General features: G+C 45.5%; 1 protein-coding gene across 1 annotated transcript in view; it reads left to right on the top strand.

Annotated features, from left to right (window-relative positions):
- ECE2 (endothelin converting enzyme 2) overlaps positions 1-19,398 on the top strand; it is a gene marked incomplete at its 5' end in the record, with an annotated part of 55,331 nt that extends 35,933 nt beyond the window's left edge. The window contains 8 exons of the mRNA XM_083363931.1: positions 3,290-3,388; positions 6,751-6,828; positions 7,454-7,557; positions 9,558-9,668; positions 10,285-10,352; positions 12,354-12,544; positions 12,723-12,818; positions 18,852-19,398. Of these exons, the coding sequence (XP_083220057.1) occupies positions 3,290-3,388; positions 6,751-6,828; positions 7,454-7,557; positions 9,558-9,668; positions 10,285-10,352; positions 12,354-12,544; positions 12,723-12,818; positions 18,852-19,028 (924 nt within the window). The 3' untranslated portion in view covers positions 19,029-19,398. The remainder of the gene's footprint in view (positions 1-3,289; positions 3,389-6,750; positions 6,829-7,453; positions 7,558-9,557; positions 9,669-10,284; positions 10,353-12,353; positions 12,545-12,722; positions 12,819-18,851) is intronic.
- Positions 19,399-23,300: the final 3,902 nt, after the last annotated feature.

Raw genomic sequence — 23,300 nt, 5'->3', positions numbered from 1 at the left:
GTAGGCTGAATTCTACAGGTAGTCCTTGACTTAAAACCATCATTTAGAGACCATTTGAAGTTACAACCAGGGACCAATGAAAAAAAGCGACCTACAACCAGTCCTCACTTTTGTGGCCATCGCAGCCTCCCCAAGGTCACGTGAACAACGTTCAGACGTTTGGCAACTGCAATGTATTTTCAGGGACTGCAGCATCCTGGGGTCACTTGAACCTATGCCAACTTTCCCAGCCAGCTTCTAACAAGCATGGTCATTGGGAAAAGCCAGATTCGCTTAATCACGGTTCACTTAACAACTGCAGTGATTCGCTTAATGAATGTTTGGTTTACCTACTGTTTCTTTACAATTGGAGATTGTCGCATATACCTGCGGTAAAAAAAGATTCATAAAATTAGGTACAACTCCCAACAAACACCTTGCTTAGCAACAGACATTTTTGTCCTGTTTGTGGTTGTAAGTCAAAGACTACCTATATCGATGTGTAGCAGATAAGATGTTCATTTTGAGTCAGTAACCAGCAGCTTGAGTCACCCAAAATGTTAGAATAGGATAAAATAGGGTTGGATAGTTTGTAGTTCAAGTCCCCATGGCAACCCACAGTTGACCTCAAAAGATAAATAGGGTTAGACCTGATTAGTATTTGTTGTTGTTAGCTGCGAACTTGTGTCCGACCCATCGCAACCCTATGGACAATGTTCCTCCAGGCCTTCCTGTCCTCTACCATCTTCTGGAGTCCATTTAAGCTCACGCCTACTGCTTCAGTGACTCCATCCAGCCACTTCCTTCTCTGTCGTCCCCTTCTTCTCTTGCCCTCAATCTTTCCCAGCATTAGGCTCTTCTCCAGTGAGTATTTAGAAGGCATTAGTACTTAAGGAGTCTCAAAGCTAGCCTGAAAAATGATAAAAAAAAACAATATAGAATAAGGAATGGCATTGGACAATCTTTGTTTTATTGCTATAAAGTCAGTATTCCTGTGTAGTTACAGGAATTGAACCCCGATGGGATCTTTAATGTTATTGGAAACAAATCATTGTCTTAATATGATAATGATATAAAGGAGACCATCCTAGCAAGCTCTAGCATAGTTTATTTGTTTGGGCCTAGCGTGTTTATATTTTATGTTTTATTGATTTTATTGGAATTTCTTTGATTGTTATGAACTGCCTGGAGTCACTGAGAGTAAAGTGGCATACAAATTTAATTTATTATTATCGTTATTATTAGTAGCATTTTGTTAACTGGGTTTTTTAATCTTTTATTTTACTATGTTAAATGAACAAATCTGTCTATCTATCTATCTATCTATCTATCTATCTATCTTTCTATCTATCTATCTATCTATTGTCTATCTGTCTGTCTGTCTGTCTATCTATCTATATCATCTATCTATCTATCATCCATTCATTTATCTATCATCCATCCGTCTGTCTATTTATCTATCTATATCTATATATCTCATCCATCCGTCTATCAATCTATCATCCATCTATCTACCATCCATCCATATCTATCTATCTATCTATCTATCTATCTATCTATCTATCTATCTATCATCTATCTATCTATCTATCATCTATCTATCTATCTATCTATCTATCTATCTATCATCTTCCATCCATATCTATCATCTGTCTATCTATCTATCTATCTATCTATCTATCTATCTATCTATCTATCTATCTATCTTCCATCCATATCTATCATCTGTCTATCTATCTATCTATCTATCTATCTATCTATCTATCTATCTATCTATCTATCTATCTATCTATCTATCCATCCATCCATCCATCCATCCATCCATCCATCCATCCATCCATCCATCTATCTATCTATCTATCTATCTATCTATCTATCTATCTATCTATCTGTCTGTGTCTATCTATCTATCTATCTATCTATCTATCTATCTATCTATCTATCTATCCATCCATCCATCCATCCATCCATCCATCCATCCATCCATCCATCCATGACAAGGGTAGTACTGTAAGCTTTGGCTCCCAAATGTTGATCATGTGATCATGGGAATGCCCCAAGGTCATAAGTGTGAAAAACGGTCATAAGCCACTTTTTCCAGTGCCAGTCACTAAATGAAAGGTTGTAAGTTGAGGACCACCTGAATTAACTCCCTCACATCCAGACCTCTTGACGTGTTTTCTTGCTTTTCTGTAGAGGAACAATAACCAATGAATGAAAAGGAACAGTTGGGTGGTGGAACGAACTGTAGAGGCTGCTGAGATTTTTAAGCTGAGGCTGCAATGGGGAAGATAGAACATCAAAGCATTGAGCTTTGGAAAGATGACCAGGGGACTGGAGGCTAAAACATATAAAGAGTAGTTGCTGGAATTGGATACATCTAGTTCAATGATAAGGGACGCGGTGGCTCAGTGGGTTAGGATGCTGAGCTTGTCGATCAGGTGGTCGGCAGTTTGGCGGGTCGAATCCCGAGTGCCGCGTAGCAGAGTGAGTGCCTGTTACTCGTCCCAGCTTCTGCCAACCTAGCAGTTCGAAAGCACGTAAAAATGCAAGTAGAAAAATAGGGATCACTACGGTGGGAAGGTAACAGCATTCCGTGCACCTTTGGCATCTAGTTATGCCAGCCACATGACCACGGAGACGTCCTCGGACAAGCGCTGGCTCTTTGGCTTTGAAACGGAGATGAGCACCAGCCCCCTAGAGTTGGAAATGACTAGCACGCACGTGCGGGGGAACCTTTACCTTTACTTTTAGTTCAATGAAAAGAAGGACTAGGGGTGACATGATAACAATCTTCAGGGGTTGCCACAAAGAAGAGGGAGTCAAGCTATTCTCCAAAGCCCCTGAAGGAAGGACAAGAAGCAACATATGGAAACTAATCAAAGAGAGAAGCAACCTAGAACTAAGGAGAAATTTCCTGACAGAACAATTAATCAGTGGAACAACCTGCCTCCAGAAGTTGTGAACGCTGCAACACTGGAAGTTTTTAAGAAGAGATTGGATAATCATTTGTCTGAAATGGTATAGGGTTTCCTGCCTGAGCAGGGGGTTGGACTAGAGGACCTCCAAGGTCCCTTCCATCTCTGTTAATCTATTCAATTGGAAATGGGTTAAATCAGTGTTTCTCAACTTTGGCTAAGTGAAGATGTGTGGATTTCAACTCCCACATTTCTCCAGCCAGCCATGCTGGGAGTTATAGTCCAGACATCTTCAAATTGCCAAGATTGAGAGACCCTGGATTAGATGGGTCTCTAAAGTCATAACACTTGGATGGCACAAACCTGTTATTCCTCTCCATCCTTACCTACAGGCCGAGAACATGATTGCCGACATCCGTGCAGCCTTTGAAGACTCACTAAACAATCTTGACTGGATGGACCAGAAGACAAAACAAGTTGCTAAGGAGAAGGTGATTCTGATATGTATTTACGTCAGAGTTTGGATGCTGAGAATGGTCTTATCATTGTGAAACATTTGTCGAATAAACTGTACCTTTTGGGATCTTTTTTTAAAGTATTACTTCTCTGCAGGGCGTTTTGACTAATTGTGACCATCGGTCAGAATTCTTTTACCTGTACTTGCTCAATGGAAGCCTGTGTTTGTTTGTTATTCATCTGTTCATTTGTTTATCTAGCAAATGAAGTCCTACTGGTTAAGCACCAGACAAGAAAGCAGGAGATCACGAGTTCTCGTCCCACCTTAGGCGTGCAAGCTAGCTGTCACCGCTTCCATGTCTTCCCCTTTTATTTGCCAGAGAAGGATGACACTGGATGTCAAAAATCTTAGGGGTTTTTTTAGTGTTGAATTTCAAGCCAACTTGAAAGTCAGCTAATCTACAGGTGAAACTCGAAAAATTAGAATATCGTGCAAAAGTTCATTTATTTCAGTAATGCAACTTAAAAGGGGAAAGTAATATATGAGATAGACTCATTACATGCAAAGCAAGATAGTTCAAGCCGTGATTTGTCATAATTGTGATGATTATGGCTTACAGCTCATGAAAACCCCAGATCCACAATCTCAGAAAATTAGAATATTGTGAGAAGGTGCAATATTCTAGGTTCAAAGTGTCCCACTCTAATCCGCTCATTAAGCCATAACACCTGCAAAGGGTTCCTGAGCCTTTAAATGGTCTCTCAGTCTGGTTCAGTAGGAATCACAATCATGGGGAAGACTGCTGACCTGACAGTTGTGCAGAAAACCATCATTGACACCCTCCATAAGGAGGGACAGCCTCAAAAATTAATTGCAAAAGAAGTTGGATGTTCCCCAAGTGCTGTATCAAAGCACATTAATAGAAAGTTATGTGGAAGGGAAAAGTGTGGAAGAAAAAGGTGCACAAGCAGCAGGGATGACCGCAGCCTGGAGAGGATTGTCAGGAAAAGGCCATTCAAAAGTGTTGGGGACTTTCACAAGGAGTGGACTGTGGCCGGAGTCAGTGCATCAAGAGCCACCACACACACACGGATCCTGGACATGGGCTTCAAATGTCGTATTCCTCTTGTCAAGCCGCTCCTGAACAACAAACAACGTCAGAAGCGTTTTACCTGGGCTAAAGAAAAACAGACCTGGTCTGTTGCTCAGTGGTCCAAAGTCCTCTTTTATGATGAGAGCAACTTTTGCATCTCATTTCGTAACCAAGGACTCAGAGTCTGGAGGAAGAATGGAGAGGCACACACTGCAAGATGTTTGAAGTCCAGTGTGAAGTTTCCACAGTCTGTATTGATTTGGGGAGCCATGTCATCTGCTGGTGTTGGTCCACTGTGCTTCATTAAGTCCAGGGTCAACGCAGCCATCTACCAGGAGATTTTGGAGCACTTCATGCTTCCTTCTGCAGATGAGCTTTATGGGGATGCTGACTTCATTTTCCAGCAGGACCTGGCACCTGCCCACACTGCCAAAAGCACCAAAACCTGGTTCAATGACCGTGGGATTACTGTGTTTGATTGGCCAGCAAACTCGCCTGACCTGAACCCCATAGAGAATCTATGGGGCATTGCCAAGAGAAAGATGAGAGACATGAGACCGAACAATGCGGAAGAGCTGAAGGCCGCTATTGAAGCATCCTGGTCTCCCATAACACCTCAGCAGTGCCACAGGCTGATAGCTTCCATGTCACGCCGCATTGAGGCAGTAATTGCTGCAAAAGGGGCCCAAACCAAGTACTGAGTACATACGCATGCTTATACTTTTCAGAGGTCCGATATTGTTCTATGTACACTCCTTGTTTTATTGATTGCATGTAATATTCTAATTTTCTGAGATTGTGGATTTGGGGTTTTCATGAGCTGTACGCCATAATCATCACAATTATGACAAATCACGGCTTGAACTATTTTGCTTTGCATGTAATGAGTCTACTGTATCTCATATATTAGTTTCCCCTTTTAAGTTGCATTACTGAAATAAATGAACTTTTGCACGATATTCTAATTTTTCGAGTTTCACCTGTAGTCAAATACATAACATAAAAATAAACACTGCTTTTGTACTGCTTCTCAGTATTCACTTTGTCTGATTCCAGGGTTCTATATAGCTTCAAAACCTGGCCTTAGCACATTTTAAGGATTGGTTGTGGGGCCCTAGGTGCTCTCCAAGCTTGGTTGTTTTCTTGCAGACATTTGATTGCCCAATTAGGTCACATCGTCAGTGCTAGAAAGGAGTGGTGTTTGCTCTCTCTTTATATACAACAGGGGTCTTCAAAGTTGGCCCTTTTATGACTTGTGGACTTCAACTCCCAGAATTCCTCAGCCAGGCACACTGCCTGAGGAAGTCTGGGAGTTGAAGTCCACAAGTCATAAAAGGGCCAACTTTGAAGACCCTTGGTTTAAGGTAATGACTTGGGCCAGTTTAAGATGATGACCTGGATAAAAAACATGGCTGACTGAGGAATTCTGGGAGTTGAAGTCCACAACTCATAAAAGGGCCAAGTTTGAAGGCCCCTGATATACAAGCAACTTCCTCTGCCAGTATTGCTGGAAGCATTCTTGGTGGTTCTTTGATCGTGCTGTTGCTTACAGTTGGTTTAGTTGCATTCAAATCTACAGCCTCTTTCTTTCTTTCTTTCTTTCTTTCTTTCTTTCTTTCTTTCTTTCTTTCTTTCTTTCCTTCTTTCCTTCTTTCCTTCTTTCCTTCCTTCCTTCCTTCCTTCCTTCTCCCTTCCTTCCTTCCTTCCTTCCTTCCTTTCTTTCTTTCTTTTTCTTTCTTTCTTTCTTTCTTTCTTTCTTTCTTTCTTTCTTTCTTTCTTTCTTCCTTTCTGATTTTTTTTTAAATGTTGAGACTGGAAAAAATGCAGAGAAGAGCAACAAAGATGATTAAGGGACTGAGGGCTAAAACATATAAAGAACAGTTGTAGGAATAGGGTTTATTTAATCTGATGAAAAGAAGGACTAGGGGTGACACGATAGCAGTCTTACAATATGTGAGGGGCTGCCACAAAGAAGAGAGAGTCAAGCTATTCTCCAAAGCAGCAGAAGACAGAACAAGAAGCAACAGGTGGAAACTAATCAAGGAGAGAATCAACCTAGAAATAAGTGAAATTTCCTGACACTTGGAACAATTAATCAGTTGGAGGGACTTTCCTCCGGAAGTTGTGCGTGCTCCAACACTGGAGGTTTTTAAAAGACTGGATGGCCATTTGTCCATTTGCCCGAGCAGTGGGTTGGACTAGAAGACCTCCAAGGAGCCTTCCAAATTCTGAAATTCCTCTTCACTGGGGTTCCTTGCATTCTTGCAAACAGAGTCTCAGAAAATGCTTTTTTTTCTATGCAGGCTGATGCCATCTATGACATGATTGGCTTCCCTGAGTTCATCCTGGACAACAAGGAGTTGGATGATGTCTATGATGGGGTGAGAACCTAAGACAGCAGCAGGAAAGGCATGGAAATGGTTCAGGGCCTGGTTGGCTCAGAGAAAGAAGGGAAGTTGCTCCAGTTTTCCCTGGCATGGTCCCGGGGGTCCAAACATTGGATCATATGTGGTTGATTCAGCTTGTTGCTTCGTACACTGTGTGTGAAGCCAGGCTTTGTGGCGTGTTCACTGTTGCATGCCTTACTGGTGTTTTTGCACAACGCAGAAGACTAAACTCTAAAATGGTTTGGGGCTAGTTTGTGGATCAGCATGTTGTAAGAAAACAGCTACTGCGGGGATGTCCAATCTTGGCCACTTTTAAGACTTGCGAACTTCAACTCCCAGAATTCCTCAGCCAGCAAGGCTGGCTGCGGAATTCTGGGAGTTGAAGTCCACACGTCTTAAAGTGACCAAGGTTGGACACCCCTGAGCTATTGTTTTAGCAAGCTGCGTGGACCAAGCCATCTCCTGGCCAATTTCTTAAGGCCAAGACGACGTGTGAATAATTTGTGCTTTTTTCTTCAGATTGCATTAACTGGAAATGCTAGATTTTCTGCATGAAAGGTACGTCCTTATCGCCACTGTAAGGCTGAAATGTGTTTCTCTTTCATTTTCTTCTTTCCAGTATGAGGTCTCAGAAGACTCTTTCTTTCAGAACATGTTGAATTTCTACAACTTCTCTGCCAGGTTTATGGCAGACCAACTGAGGAAGCCTCCCAACCGAGACCAGTAAGGATTCCCTTTTCCCCAGTCATGGCATAAGGTAGAGTTAGGAAGTGAGGATGAATACCCTCAGTTTGACACCACGATGCAAGAGGAAGAGGTAGACAACCCCTAGGTCAAAGTCCAACACAGAAGTCAATAGTAAGACCGGGATTCAAGAAAAAGTTCCAGGATCTGTATTAAGATTCAGAGAACGAGACACTTAAGCATGAATCAAGTCCTGGCAGAAGTGAATTCGTTCATTCATTTTCATTCTATCTATCTATCTATCTATCTATCTATCTATCTATCTATCTATCTATCTATCTATCTATCTATCTATCTCTTTATTTTTTTTAAAATTTTAATTCCATTTATATCCCGCCCTTCTCCGAAGACTCAGGGCGGCTTACAATTTAAGCACAAATCAATGTGCTTAGCAATAGCCTTCATTCTATGTATATGCCTGCTTATTAGGGCTTTCGCGCCCCCCCCCCACAATGCGGCATTATGACAAAGTCAGCTTAATTGCCCCCAACAATCTGGGTCCTCATTTTACCTACCTCGGAAGGATGGAAGGCTGAGTCAACCTTGAGCCTGGTGGGATGCGAACCTGCACTAATTGCAGGCAGCTGGTGTTACTTAAGGAGGCATTAGCCCACTGCTCCACCAAGATTATCTATCTATCTATCTATCTATCTATCTATCTATCTATCTATCTATCTATCTATCTATCTATCTATCTATCTATCTGTCTATCTATCTATCTATCTATCAATATGCCGTCCTCACTAACCAGATTACTAGGTTAGTGAGATCCTTCCTTCCTTCCTTCCTTCCTTCCTTCCCTCCCTCCCTCCCTCCCTCCCTCCCTCCCTCCCTCATATCATTATCCAGACTACTAGGTTAGTCCCACCTGGGGTTGTGTTCATGACAGAAAGAAAACCGTTGCTGATTTTATTTCAGCACTGATGACTCCTGGACAGAGGCTTTTACTCTAGAACAGGCATGTCAAACTCGCGACGTCCCGTGATGTCACGCAACGTATCGGAACTTTTTCCCATTGCCGAAAATGAGATGGGCGCGGTTTCTCCGTGACGCTCCAGCCTGCGGGCCGGCAGTTTGACACCCCTGCTCTAGACGTTTCCATGAAAGCCAGCTGGATGATTTGGGGCCAGTCACCAGGAGGTTTTGAATTCTAGTCCCACCTTAGACACAGTAGCTGGCTGGGTGACTTTGGGCCAATCACCAGGAGTTTATGAATTCTAGTCTCGCCTTAGGCTTGAAAGCTGTCTGGATGACTTTAGGCCCATCACCAGGAGGCTGTGAGTTCTAGTTCCACCTTAGGCATGAAAGCCAGCTGGATGAGTTTGGGCCAGTCACTCTCTTTGAGCCCATCCCACCCAACAGGGCCGTTGTTTAATGGGGAGAGGAGGAAGGAGCATTATTTTATTTATTTTTATTTTATTATTTTATTTTATTAATTTAATTTATATACCGCCCTTCTCTCAAGAGACTCAGGGCGGTGAACATTAGCTGTGTTGGCCGCCTTAAGCTGTTTATAAAGTAATAAAGGTGGGATAGAAATCTTAACAAACCAATAAAAATAACACACGTAGAAAGTTAGCAGATTTCCATCGGGAGCTTAAGTCTAACCCAGGGTTAGGCAACCTCGGCTCTTTTATGACGCATGGACTTCAACTCCCAGAATTCCTGAGCCAGCCACGCTGAGGGGAAAGAGAGAGGTTTCCAACCTCAGCCATGCTGACTCAGGAATTCTGGGAGTTGAAGTCCATGCGTCATAAAAGAGCCGAGGTTGCCTACCCCTGGTCTAACCCCTTTTTAACATGCCAATGATGAAGGAGTTTGGTGTGTCCCCTCTCCCCAAGAAGAAGGCCAGACTTTTAAAGTAGAAACTGGCATTAAGGTGTCCTCCAGAGACACGTCACCATTTTGCTAAGCGTAGGTCTGCCTAAACAGGGCCGGCTCCCCCAATTGTTGATTTTTTGTGTGTGGTGCTTTTCCAGGTGGAGCATGACCCCCCAGACCGTCAACGCTTATTATCTGCCTACCAAGAATGGCATCGTCTTTCCCGCGGGCATCCTCCAGGCTCCGTTCTATGCTCACAACCATCCCAAGTGCGTCGGGGTGCGGTGGGGATTGGTGGGAAGAAGAGACTTGGGGCACGGTAGCCTACAGGCACGCTCAGTTTGGTCCTTCTGATGAAATGCTCAGGTTGTGCAGAGAAGCAACAAGGTGTGTCCACAGGAAGGTGGGCTCAAAACGTTAATATGAGTCTGATGGGAAGGTAATGTGTAGGTCTCCCTTCCCTGTTGTAGAATGGAGAACTATTTTTTTTCCTTGCCAGTTTACCTATTCGATCTAAAATAGTCATCTTTTATTCAGTAGATTTCTCCCCCCCCCCCGGAGAATCTAGGAATTGGTGCAATTTATGTCGTAAAGAAATAAATTGTCCTTGTGCGTGCTCTGCGGTTTGGAACAGTTGTAGCTTCAAGGGCCGCACCGCGTAGAGTGCATTGCAGTAATCCAGATAGGAAGCGACCAAGGCACGAGTGACCTTGAGGCAAACATTTGTTGCAATATGTAAGAGAGAGAGGGAACTGACCTTCTGCTTTGGGTTCTGGGTGCCTTATTTAACGTGCCTTATTTAAAAGACTGGCCCTTTTCGGCTGTCTCTGATAGGCAAAGCCTGGCCTGTTGCTTCACATGTTTTATTTCCTTTTCTCTCTTGAGGGCCCTCAACTTTGGAGGCATCGGCGTTGTGATGGGGCATGAGCTCACCCATGCTTTTGACGATCAAGGTAACAGCCAGTTATTCCACCTGGGGCTTGGACGCTTGCAGCTCACCTTTGCCTTTAGGTAAAGGTAAAGGTTCCCCCGCACATCCGTGCTAGTCGTTTCCGACTCTAGGGGCCGGTGCTCATCTCCGTTTCAAAGCCGAGGAGCCAGCGCTTGTCCGAGGACGTCTCCGTGGTCATGTGGCCGGCATGACTAGACGCCAAAGGCGCACGGAACGCTGTTCCCTTCCCACCGTAGCGGTCCCTATTTTTCTACTTGCATTTTTACGTGCTTTCGAACTGCTAGGTTGGCAGAAGCTGGGACGAGTAACAGGCGCTCACTCTGTTACGGGGCACTCGGGATTCGACCCGCCAAACTGCTGACCTTCTGATCGACAAGCTCAGCGTCCTAACCCACTGAGCCACCACGTCCCACCTTTACCTTCTCTAAATAGGAGACCTTTAATTATGCCTTCCCTCATGGGCCTTTAGGTCCATCACAGACCACGAGAAGCTAATAAGCGCCTCTGTTGGATCTTGTGAATGTCAAGCTTCTTCTTTTTCTTCTCCCGATGTTCTCCCCGTTCCATAACACTTCGAAACGCCTTATCGGTGGTCCTCAACCTACGACCACAACTGAGCCTCAAGTTTCCATTGATGAGCGAGACAGTTGCTAAGTGAGCTTTGTCCCATTTGGCGACCTCTCTTGCCACAGTTGATAAGTGAATCGCTGCCATTGTCAAGTTGGTAACGGGGTTGTTAAGTGGATCTGGCTTCCCCTATTGGCTTTGTTCGTCAGAAGGTCGCAAAAGGGGATTCCCGTGACCCCGGGACACTGCAGCCGTCATAAATATGAGTCGGTTGCCAAGCATTCTGAATATTGATCACGTAATGCTGCGGTGGTCCTGTGCGTGAAAAATGGTCGTCAGTCGCTTTTTCCAGGGCCATTTCATCCCCATTACCTTGCACTTTTTTTCACCTAGTCAAGGAGCTTCTATACACCCATACCCATCAAGACACCCTCTCCTTTCTGCATGGCACAGGAAGTCCTTGACTTAGAACAATTCATTTAGTGAATGCTTGAAAACAGTGGCTTAGGCAGGCCTCGAATTGCAAGCGAAAATGGGGACCAAAATTTCCACTGCTAAGCAAGGCAGTTAATAAAGGCGTTGTGCCTGATTTTATGACCTTCCTGACCACGGGCTGTTAAGTGAATCATGTGGTCGTTAAGCGAATCTGGATTCCTCCCATTGACTTTGCTTGCCGGAAGCCGACTGGGAAGGTTGCAGATGGCGATCATATGAACCCGGGACATGGCAACCATTGTGAATTTACACGAGTTGCTAAGCGCCTAAATTTTGATCGTACGACTGTAGGGATGCTGTGTTGGTCATAAGTGCGAGGACTGGCTGTAAGTCATTTTTTTTTTGCAGGGCCGTTGTCCCTTTGAATGATCACTAAATGAATTTTCGGAAGTCAAGGACTAACTGTGTTTAGAACTAGTGAACATCTCTCTTCCTCCGAAACTTCTGAAGTTATCGCGGGAGGAAGAACACCCACTTTGCTGTTATTAAAACTATGTGGTACGCAAGTAGTCTTATAACCATTCATTTAGTGACCGTTCAATGTTACAACCATACTGAAAAAGGGACCTATGGCCACTTTTCACACTTAGGACCATTGCACCACCCCTATGGTCACCTGATCAAAATTCAGACGCTTAGCAACGGGATCATTTTTGTTTATGGTTGCAGCGTCCTGAGTTCATGGGATCCCTTCTGACAAGTAAGTCGGTGAGGAAGCCAGATTCACTTAACAACGGTGTTACTAATTTAGCCTCTGTAGTGATTCACTTAACAACCGTGGCAAAAAAAAACACAAAGTTTGTAAAATGGAGCAAGGCCCACTTAACAACTGTCTCGCTTAGCATCGGAAATTGTGGGGCTCAGTTGTGGTCGTAAGTCGAGGACTACCTGTACTAGATGGATACTAGATGGTCCAAGAAAACCATTTTATTCCTTCCAGGCCGAGAGTACGACAAAGAAGGCAACCTGCGTCCTTGGTGGCAGAATTCATCCCTCGAAGCCTTCAAGAACCGGACGGAATGCATGGAGGAACAATATAGCAACTACCTCGTCAATGGGGAGCATGTCAACGGCAAACAGACATTGGGGGAGAACATTGCCGACAACGGGGGACTGAAAGCCGCTTACAATGTGAGTAAGCCCTGGGGGAAAATTGTCCACCCCACCAGAACACATAATGCAGCACGGGGAGCAATCTGGTGAACCTCAAAACCTCTTCGTCTGAGTTCCCAATTCCTGGAGGGAAGGGGAAGGATTCACACACTTCCTGAGCCTCGGAGTACTAATGTCCCTGTTGTTGGTTTCACAGGCTTACAAATCTTGGCTGAAGAAGAACGGGGAGGAGAAACACCTCCCCTCGGTGGGTCTTACAAGCCACCAGCTCTTCTTTTTAGGATTTGCACAGGTAAGCCCATCGGGATGTTCTTGCTCTCTCTACTTTTTGTGCCTATTTTCCTGACCAGAGTCTTAAACCGGGTGCCTTCCTTTTAACCCTTTAGCCACCATCTAACCATCAGATTGCAAAAACCCAAGTGAGTGGTCAGATCAAGCCACTGAAACTCATTGGTAGTCTCACATTGCAGTGAACAAAGACATACATTCAATTTTGCTCCTGCTAAGATTGTTGGCCGAGCAGGCCCAAGAACAGTCAGGGAAATTATTGAAGCCTAGGAAATGGCCCCTTGTCAGTCAACAGCAGTGCGGATTTACCACTAGCTTATCAGGTACTTAGGAGCCAGTTGCCGGCCATTAACACACCAATAAACCAATAGAAGGCACCACACAAATATGATGCATAGAATAGCCCAAAGCATTCATTCCAGTAGAGAGAGACGTTCCCTGAGGATGGGCTCAGAGGACTAAAGCTCTGGTCCCAGTGACTGACCCAGATTGGATCTTGCAATATTATCCTGGATCCTGAAACATTGCCTTCATTTGTGATGATGGGGGATCCATTCAGTCATGCCTGACTCCTGGCGATATTATGGGCAAGGTCTCTCCACATCTTCCGATCTTTCACTACTTCTTTGAGTGGTTCTTTGCTCTGGCTGGTATCAGCTTTGATGGTGACCATAACTTAATGGAACAGATCCCTGGTGCCCGTCATAACTGAACACTCGCTTGGAGCCACTGTTCTGCCCCCGTGACTTTTCTTTTGGATAAGCAGGACCAGGGCCCAGTTTGCCCTAAAACACTTGGTACTGGAATTCTGGAATTAAAGAGCGCACACGTTCCTCTGGGTAGCAAGCAAAGACCACATGCAGCTACGTCTGGATGGGGCTTGAAACCTAAGTCTTCTAGTCCAGGGCTTTTCAACCTTTTCACCCATTGTACCACTTTTAGGATGTGGCAACATCCGAGTACCACCAGTTGCCTCGCAAGGTGTCAAAATCTTGATGACACCCCCCCCCCAAAAAAAGGGAAAAAAGTGATGAAGTACAGGTAGTCCTCGACTTACAACAGTTTGCTTAGTGACTGTTCGAAGTTAACAATGACACTGAAAAAAATGCCCCCCAAGACACAGCCGAGGAAGACACCTGCTTGGCCGCCTGGCGGAGCTCTTCCTCCTGACCGAGGTTTTCATTGTTGTGAGCATTTCTGCTGAGGATTGGCAGTGGGGGTGGGGTGAGGTGGGGTATTTGGTTTTTATTCCCCCCCGTCTGCTGGGTGGTTGCAGCAGGTTTTGGTCACTTCACATGACCCTGGGACACTGTGACCATCATAAATATGAATCAGTTGCCAAGCATCGGAATGTAAATCACAAGACCCTGGAGATGCTGCAACGTTCCAGCTGATCGGCGCTTCTTCTGGGCTCAGCGGAAGCGCCAGGATCCGCGCCGAGCTCCAGCTGACAGTCCCGAAGAAGCGCCGATCAGCTGGAAAGCAGCACTGATCCTGGCGCTTCCGCTGAGCCCTGACAGCCCTGCAGCTCCAGCCGTCTCTCGCTCAGGCTTGTGCAGTGCTGCCACCGGTTCAGCTCATTCCCCTCCCCCGCTGCCACTTTTCTAGGATGGTCGTGTACCACCTGCCAGGTGCCAAGGTACCACAGGTGGTACCCGTACCGCTGGTTGAAAAGCCCTGTGCTAGACAAAGGAGAGTTTGGGTGAATGGCATCAAGTCACAGCTGTCCCACCTTCCCTCTCCAGCTGCTCTTCCAACACATAGTAACCGCTCAACCCAGAAGATGGCGCACTACGGGCAGTCCTTGACTTATGACCACAATTGAGCCCAAATATTTCTGTTGCCAGGCGAAACGCTTGTTTAAGTGAATGTTGTCCCATTTTACGACCTTTTTTGCCCCGGTTGTTAAGCGAATCGTGGCAGTTGTCAAATTAGTAAGGGCAACCTGGCTTCCCCGTTGACTTTGCTTGTCAGAAGGTCGCAAAAGGGGATCGCGTGGACCCCCGCCCCCCGGGACACTGCGACCGTCATAAATGTGAGTCAGTTGCCAAGGGAATTTTGATCACGTGACCATGAGGATGTTGCAATGGTTGTAAGTGTGAAAAACGCTCATAGGTCACTTTTTTTTTCAGTGCTGTTGTAACTTTGAATGGTTACTAAACAAACAGTCTCTAAGTCGAGGACTACCTAGCAGAAATAACAAGAATCAGTGTCTTGCGCTGGCCCAAATCTGGCTCACCTAAAGCAAACAAATCAGAATAACAGAACAACAGAGTTGGAAGGGACCTTGGAGGTCATCTAGTCCAACCCCCTGCTCTCAGGCAGGAGACCCTATACCATTTCAGACAAGTGGCTGTCCAGTCTCTTCTTAAAACCCTCCAGTGTTGGAGCATTCACAGCTTCTGGAGACAGGTCGTTCCGCTGATTAAGTGTTCTGACCGTCAGGAAATTTCTCCTTAATTTGCTAAGTCATTCTGAAGATACAACACAATTTTTTTTTTTGAAAGATGCAAAACGCTGGGCTCCTAGCAAGGATTGGCAGTACGTTGGGCAGCCTTGAGCAAAGGCAGTAACCGAGCTTAGATACCCTTGGCTCAATTTTTTCCAAAGGCAAAACAAAGAAGGCCGACAACAGTGTAAAATACAGCATGACACGGAATGTCGTTGACGCTGCAGCGCGACCTTATTATTTCTCCCTTCTTACTAGGTCAGCATGACAGCTGTATTAAATCTGAGCTATAGTCAGCGGATAGAAACAATTGGGATGAGATTAATTACTGGGTGCATAAAATCTACACCTATTCACTGGCTACCAGTTCTTAGCCATATACTCCCCCCGCACTTACGACGACAGGAAGCTCTTATTTGGGAGTATAGTAAGATCCTGCTAAACTCCTCTACCTATTCATGGTTACACCTCTGTTCTTTTAAGAGGTCGACTAAAGTCAAGAAACCCACCACTCCTTACAGCGCTTAAGCTGCTGGCCGAACATCAGAGCACCACACAAAAGTGGATGCCTCCTTAAGTAACACCAGCTGCCTGCAGTTAGTGCAGGTTCGCATCCCACCAGGCTCAAGGTTGACTCAGCCTTCCATCCTTCCATAAAATGAGGACCCAGATTGTTGGGGGCAATTAAGCTGACTTTGTAATAATGCCGCTGGGGGTGTGTGTGTGAAAGCCCTAATAAGCAGGCATATACATAGAATGAAGGCTACTGCTAAGAAGAAGGGCGGAGAAGGGCGGGATATAAATGGGATTAAAATAAATAAATAAATAAATGCCTCCCAAGATATTTTCGAGCATATTAATCCTAATAATATACCTCCAGGGTTCAACTTACCCCAACACATATGGGTGGCATACAATAGAATTAAAACGACTCGTGGGGTGTGTGCCGATTCTCTGTATAAATGGGGAAAGACACCTTCAGCGCAATGTGATTGCGGGGCTCCCCGACAGACTATCCAACATATAGTGAGGGAATGCATTAATAGAAAATACCCAGGAGATTTTAAGGACTTCCTCTGCGTAACAACGGCAGCTACTGACTGGATTTCCAAACTCGACATCAAATTCTGAAATGTTATTTCTGGTTTCCTCTTAGGTTTTTTTTTACTGCTTCTTTTTAATTGTTTTAACTGTTTTAACTTGTAAACATGAAATGTTTTTTTATATTGTGTGTGACCAGCCATACGCTAAATAAAATAAATTGGGATTATTGGGCCACAGGTTCCTGTCTGATTCCCACCCCTGTCACCACTCAAGGTCACTTCAGCTTGGCTGTGAACGTTTCCTTACAAGGGCATTTTGTGCCATTCCTACATATGGGGTGCATCTCGTTGGTTTGGTAGTGAATTTAGCTGACATGCGCACGGGGGAATATATCTTTTCTACCTGCACCTGGCGGCTTCGAATGTTGAACGAAGCTCAATATCAAATAAGGAAGAGCCAGTTTGGTCTAGTGCAGGGGTAGGCAACCTTGGCTCTTTTATGACTTGTGGACTTCAACTCCCAGAATTCCTGAGCCAGCCACGCTGAGGGAAAAGGGAGAGTTTTCCAAGCTGAGCCATGCTGGCTCAGGAATTCTGGGAGTTGAAGTTCACACATTTTCAAGGGACCACCTTTGAGAAACATGGCCTAAAGCAGGGGTAGGCAACCTTGGGTCTTTTATGACGTGTGGACTTCAACTCCCAGAATTCCTGAGCCAGCCACACTGAGGGAAAAGGGAGAGTTTTCCAAGCTGAGCCATGCTGGCTCAGGAATTCTGGGAGTTGAAGTTCACACATTTTCAAGGGACCACCTTTGAGAAACATGGCCTAAAGCAGGGGTAGGCAACCTTGGCTCTTTTATGACTCGTGGACTTCAACTCCCAGAATTCCTGAGCCAGCCACACTGAGGGGAAAGAGAGAGGTTTCCAACCTGAGCCATGCTGGCTCAGTAATTCTGGGAGTTGAAGTCCACACGTCATAAAAGACCCAAGGTTGCCTACCCCTGGTCTAGCGGCAAAGGCACCAGGCTAGAAAACCAGAAGATTGTGAGTTCTAGTCCCGCTTTAGGCATGCAAGCCAGCCAGGTGACTTCGGGCCAATCCTTAAGAGGCTGGGACTTCTAGTTCCAATTTAGCCATGAAAATCAACTGGCTGACTTTGGGCCGGTCACTTTCCATTCAGTCCAATTCCCCTCACAGGGTTGTTGCTGGGGGGGGGAATAGTATGGTAGGAGGAGGAAAAGGTATTAGATCCGTTTGCCACCTGGAGTTATTTGTAAAAAATAATAATAAAGGTGGGATGAAAAATAAATAAATAATTCTTCTGCCCTGCCCCCCCCCAGTCCTCAACTTAAGACTGGTTTCTTTGTTCAAAGTTACGGCAGATTCTGAAAAAGCTATTTATGAGCTGGTTTTGGCCACCACCCCTCCCAGGGTCATGTGACCGTATTTTGGGTGCTGTAGTTACAGGGGGGATATTATTTTACTCTGTGACAGAGTAAAAAAAAAAAGAGAGAGAGACGCCAGAGGTTCTTATGACAAAATAAACATTTATTCAGTAATTAATCCCAGCCTTCTGGAAGTCCCTCTAAACAGACGCTGCCTTCCCCCCCCCAATAAATGTATAATTGCTCACAATGAACAAATCTTCTGAGTAAGAGGTCCCGCCCCTCACGGCAGCCAACAACCAAAGAAGGAAGATTCACACAGAGTCTCATTCATCATGGCTGCTGCCAGCAAAAAGGGTTAAGTGGCAGTTTTAGTTGAAAACAAAGTACAAAAACAACACTAGGCTTAGTTTATTAGTGAGCACCTTAAGGAAGGGTCTCCGTCTCACATTCAAAGTGACAATAAAGTTATTATTCTGTCCTGTTCTGTCCTATCCTAGTCTGTGGTCACAGGACATTGCACTTGACGTCTGCTTCACTTAAAACGATCACAATCCTGGTCCCAATAGCAGTTGTAACCTGAGGACTACCTGCACATCCTCACAGAGAGCCAGAGTATTGTACACGGTAGTCCTCAACCTACCACCACCAAAATTTCCGTCGCTAAGCAAGACGGTTGTTCAGTGAGTCTTCCCCCATTTTACAACCTTTCTTTCGCATCACAGCTGTTAAGGGAATCGCTGCCGTTAAGTTAGCAGCACGGTTGTTAAGTGAATCTGGCTTCCCCGTTGACGTGGCTCGTCAGAAGGTGGCAAAAAATGATCACGTGACCCCCCAAGACGCTGCCACCGTCACAAATGCAAGCCAATTGCCAACAGTCTAAATTTCGATCACGTGGCCGTGTGGACGCTGCAACGGCCGTATGAAAAATGGCGGTTAGTCACTTTTCCCAGTGCTTTTGTAACTTTGAACAGTCATTAAATGACCTGTTGTTAAGTCGAGGACTACCCGTACATCTTTACCCCCAAGTCAACTTGGCTGAAATTTGGCTACTTCTGACCAAACAAACCCTGTTCTTGCTACGCTTCAGGCGTGCGACTCAACGCCTTTGACCTCCTCGGCACCCTTAACCCTCTGCTCATCCTCTTCCTTCCAATGCAGGTTTGGTGCTCTGTGCGGACCCCGGAGAGCTCGCACGAGGGCCTGATGACGGATCCCCACAGCCCCGACAAGTTCCGGGTCATCGGCACTCTCAGCAACTCGCGGGAATTTTTAGAGCATTTTGACTGCCCAAAAGGCTCTTTTATGAACCCTGGGAAATATTGTGAGGTATGGTAGGGAAAAGGAAGGAAGGAAGGAAGGAAGGAAGGAAGGAAGGAAGGAAGGAAGGAAGGAAGGAAGGAAGGAAGGAAGGAAGGAAGGAAGGAAGGAAGGAAATAAGTTGAATCTCTGGCAGTTCCTGTACATACATCTGTCCAACTGTCCCCTGCACAGTCCTGCTCACTTGGAAGCACTCGGCAACCCTGCCTGGATATCTTCAGTTGGTGCAAATTCTCCTCCTTTAGCACCGGGACAAGGAAAAACAGGAGCTCTGCCTTCCTTCCAAGACTACTTTTCTTAGGAAGGAGCAAACGCACCGCTTCCTTCTCTTAACTAAGCCCCTCACTTCTTCCTCCGTGAGATCCGCGGAGAAGAATCTCCAACTCAACTCGTTTAGCTTTTCTTCTCATCTCCAGCTAATTCAGGGGGCCTCGGCAATCCTTTGCGGAGCCCTGGTGCCACCATCTTTCTGCTTCTCTAGGTCAGCTCTGCAGCTTTGCTGTTGGGGGCGGGAGGGGGGAAGGGGGAGGGGGGTCTAGGGACCACACCGAGGAGGATGCTTTGCCCCTTTGAATCTCCAGGTTGGAAGGTGGCTCTCTGGATTCCGTGGGGGAATTCCAACCACAGCTTCCTAGGTTTATGGAAATTACAGATTCGTCAGGGAACCCCTTGAAACTTGACCCTAGAGCCGTGGTGGCGAACCTATGGCACGCGTGCCACAGGTGGCACGCAGAGCCCTCTCTGTGGGTACGCACACCGTCGCCCCAATCAGCTGGATTTTATAAAAACCTTTTTGTTTCAGGCCTCTGCCGCCGTGTGCCAAAAAAACCTAAGGTTCAATCAATCAGTCAATTTCAACTCGTGGGGAAAAAAAAAAGATCTTGCAAAGATGGACTTGATTGATTGAACTTTTTAATCCCATCCAGTCTGCCGTTACCACCGCAGCCACACCTACCCAATGGGCCACACCCACCCAATGGGCCATGCTCACCTGGCACCCGACAATACATAAGTGGGTTTTGGGTTGCAGTTTGGGCACCCGGTCTCTAAAAGGTTCGCCATCACTGCCCTAGAGCATGGATCCAGAGAACCCTACTAGATAGAATCAGAGCAGAATCCATCCCGTTTCGATGGAAATTCTCCATCACCCAGGTCATGGTTGTCCCAAAAGCGCTTTTCCAGAGGAAAGTGGACTTAACTTGTTCTTGTTTTGTTTTTAATTATTTGAAAACATTTCACTTCTCATCCAAGAAGCTTTTTCGGTTGTGAGGAAGCTGAAGAAGCTTCTTGGATGACAAGCGAAATGCTTTCCAATGAAAAAAATATAAAATAAAATAAAATAAGAAAGTCCAATTGCCTTTTGGAAAAAGCACCTTTGGGAACAAGCCATCCGGTTTTACAGATCTGTTCCCAACGACACCAGAAGCATACTTCCGAGAAGCTTGCGGGGAGAACAGGGAAGTGTAATCCTCCTGGATCAGAGCAGAATCCCCCCCAGTTTAGCAGATTTCTTCCCAACAGGCCAGCAAGATACCTGTAAGAAGCTTCTTCCACGGAGAACAGGAAGGTTGCAGTGACCCATGATTACAGGTGTAATCAGGAACCTGAAGGCATCCTATATAGCTAATTGCCAGGATTCAGATGTGCCTCTCATGCTGTATGTTTCATAAGCCATCTCAGTTAGTTGCTGTCGAGATCTCCTGCAGGGCTAAAGGGTTACAAGCAGGGTTTCTCAAATGGGGTTGTGTGAACGCTCGAATGGGTGCCTCCAAAGCAAAGGAGGAAAGGAAAAAAAAAGATCGGCCTACAAAAGGTTTGGAGAAAAAGAAAGTCCTTGCAAGCAACATTCCCCTGCAAGGTGGAATGTGAAGAGGGTTTTCACTCCCTTAGTCACTAAACCAAAATGCAGCGTTTCTCCGTCTCTGCCGCTTTGAGCTGGGCGGACTTCAACTCCCAGAATTCCCCTGCCAGGGGAATTCTGGGAGTTGAAGTCCGCCCAGCTCAAAACGGCAGAGGCGGAGAAACTCTGGTTGGAGGAAACAAAGGGAGGAATAGGGCTTGTCAGCTGACCTAGGCGCTGCGCGAATTTTCCTTTATTTTATTTTAACTGAATAGATTCCACAGCTTGGAAAGAAAAAAAAAAGTTTTGAAAAACTCCTGGTTCGCTGCCTGGCTAGGATTGGCAGCATTTCTCCCTGGTGTCAGGGTGTAATAAAATAAAGGGACCGACTATATTTTTTCCTGCCAATCCAGCATCCAAAGAAGAAAACAGCGGTTGGGCAGAGTGTATTCCCTGTCGTGCTTCTTTCGAATCGGGAGCAAAGTCATTTGGGTTGCATAGAAGAAAGGAGAGTAAAGGTTGTACACCTCGCCAAAGCACAATCCCACCCAATCACTGTGGAAAGACAAACTGCCTTCCTTTCCCGCTAGCGTCGCATCTCCTCAAGCTTTGTACCCTTTTTTCACAAAACAGAGGTGCCCCCCCCACCGATCGGTTGCTAGAAATCCCGCGCAGATGCAGATCACCCTCTTCAAAGCACACACACACACACAAAAAAAATAAAACATACCCCAAAGAAGTCTTTGGAGTCTGTCAAGGAGAACGGGAGAAGTGAGAAATGAATTCGAACTCGCTTCCGACGCGGTTTCATTTTAATCCTTCTCCAAGCTGGTGATCAAATCCCCCAATTAGCTTGGCTGAGAAATTCCAAACTCGCTCCCATCTTAATTGAGCTTGGTGGAGATTAGTGCCTTGGATTAGTGTGTGCGTGCGTGCGTGCGTGTGTATGTATAACTGGGGTGGGGAGGGAGGGCTGCTGTTGATGTCTTTACTATTAAAAGCACTTTCCGCTTGACTGTTTCAAAGTGGACTTCAAAACTGTGTGACGGAATTAAAAAAAAAAGTGGAAAAATCCATTTGAGATTGTGGCACTTTCCTCTTTTCAGCCTAATGGGCAACAAATCAGGAGTGACTCCCGATTGGCAGTTTAATTACAGGAGGGCCAGTTGTAAATTTGTCCTGAATTGGGGCTATTTAAAGGTAAAGGTAAAGGTTCCCCCCGCACACGCGTGCTAGTCGTTTCCGACTCTAGGGGCTGGTGCTCATCTCCATTTCAAAGCCGAAGAGCCAGCGTTTGCCCGAGGACGTCTCCGTGGTCATGTGGCCGGCATGACTAGACGCCAAAGGCGCACGGAACACTGTTACCTTCCCGCCGTAGTGGTCCCTATTTTTCTACTTGCATTTTTACGTGCTTTCGAACTGCTAGGTTGGCAGAAGCTGGGACGAGTAACAGGCGCTCACTCTTGTACGCAGCACTCGGGATTTGACCCACCAAACTGCCAACCATCTGATCGACAAGCTCAGCGTCCTAACCCACTGAGCCACCATGTCCGTTTTGGGGCTATTTAAGACCTGCTGATATTTCCATACTGTCCCGGAGCAATGATTTTAGACTCCAGACACAGGCTGATATCGCATTGTTTATTTTCATTAAAATATTTTTTTTAAAAAAAAAGAACAACGAAACCTGAAAGTAGGAAATAATATATTAGAAGGTAGAATGTAGGTAGTCCTCGACGTACGACCACAACCGAGCCCAGAATTTATATTGCTAAGTGAGAAATTGGCTAAATGAATCTTTCCCCATTTTACGACTTCTCTTGCCACATTTGTTCAGTGAATCACTGCCGTTGTTAAACTGGTAACCCGGTTCTTAAGTGGATCTGGCTTCCCAGATTCTGAATTTGCTGGTGAAAAGGTCACAAAAGAGGATCACATGGCCTCGGGAAACTGCAACCGTCGTAAATATGAACCAGTTGTCAAGCATCCGATTGTAAATCACGTGACCATGGGGAATGCTGCAATGGTCATAAGTGTAAAAAAATGGGTCATAAGTCACTTTTTTCAATGTTGTCGCAACTTTGGATGGTCACTAAATGAATTGTTGTAAGTCAAGGACTACCTGTGTTAGGGCTGGAAAGGGACCTTGGAGGTCTTCTAGTCCAAACCCCTGCTCAAGCAAGAGAACCTATGCTTTCATAAATGTGACCATACCTTCCTGGTCCTTTCAGAGTTTATTCCAGTCCAGACTCTACATGGCTAGTTTCAGCTAAGACCTGATGGATTATATGGAACAGATCTCCCCTAAATTGCAAACGTGAGAATGGCCCTGTAAGCTTTCAGACTTTGATTTCTTCAGAGAAACGCCTGCAAGTGGAATGAACAAGTACCTTTAACAAGGTGGCAATGCTTAACAGAATAACAGCGGGAAGGGACCTTGGAGGTCTTCT

Source organism: Vipera ursinii (genome assembly GCF_947247035.1).
Source record: "Vipera ursinii genome assembly, chromosome: 5".
NCBI classification, from domain to species: domain Eukaryota; kingdom Metazoa; phylum Chordata; class Lepidosauria; order Squamata; family Viperidae; genus Vipera; species Vipera ursinii.
This window is presented reverse-complemented; position numbering and strand designations above follow the sequence as displayed.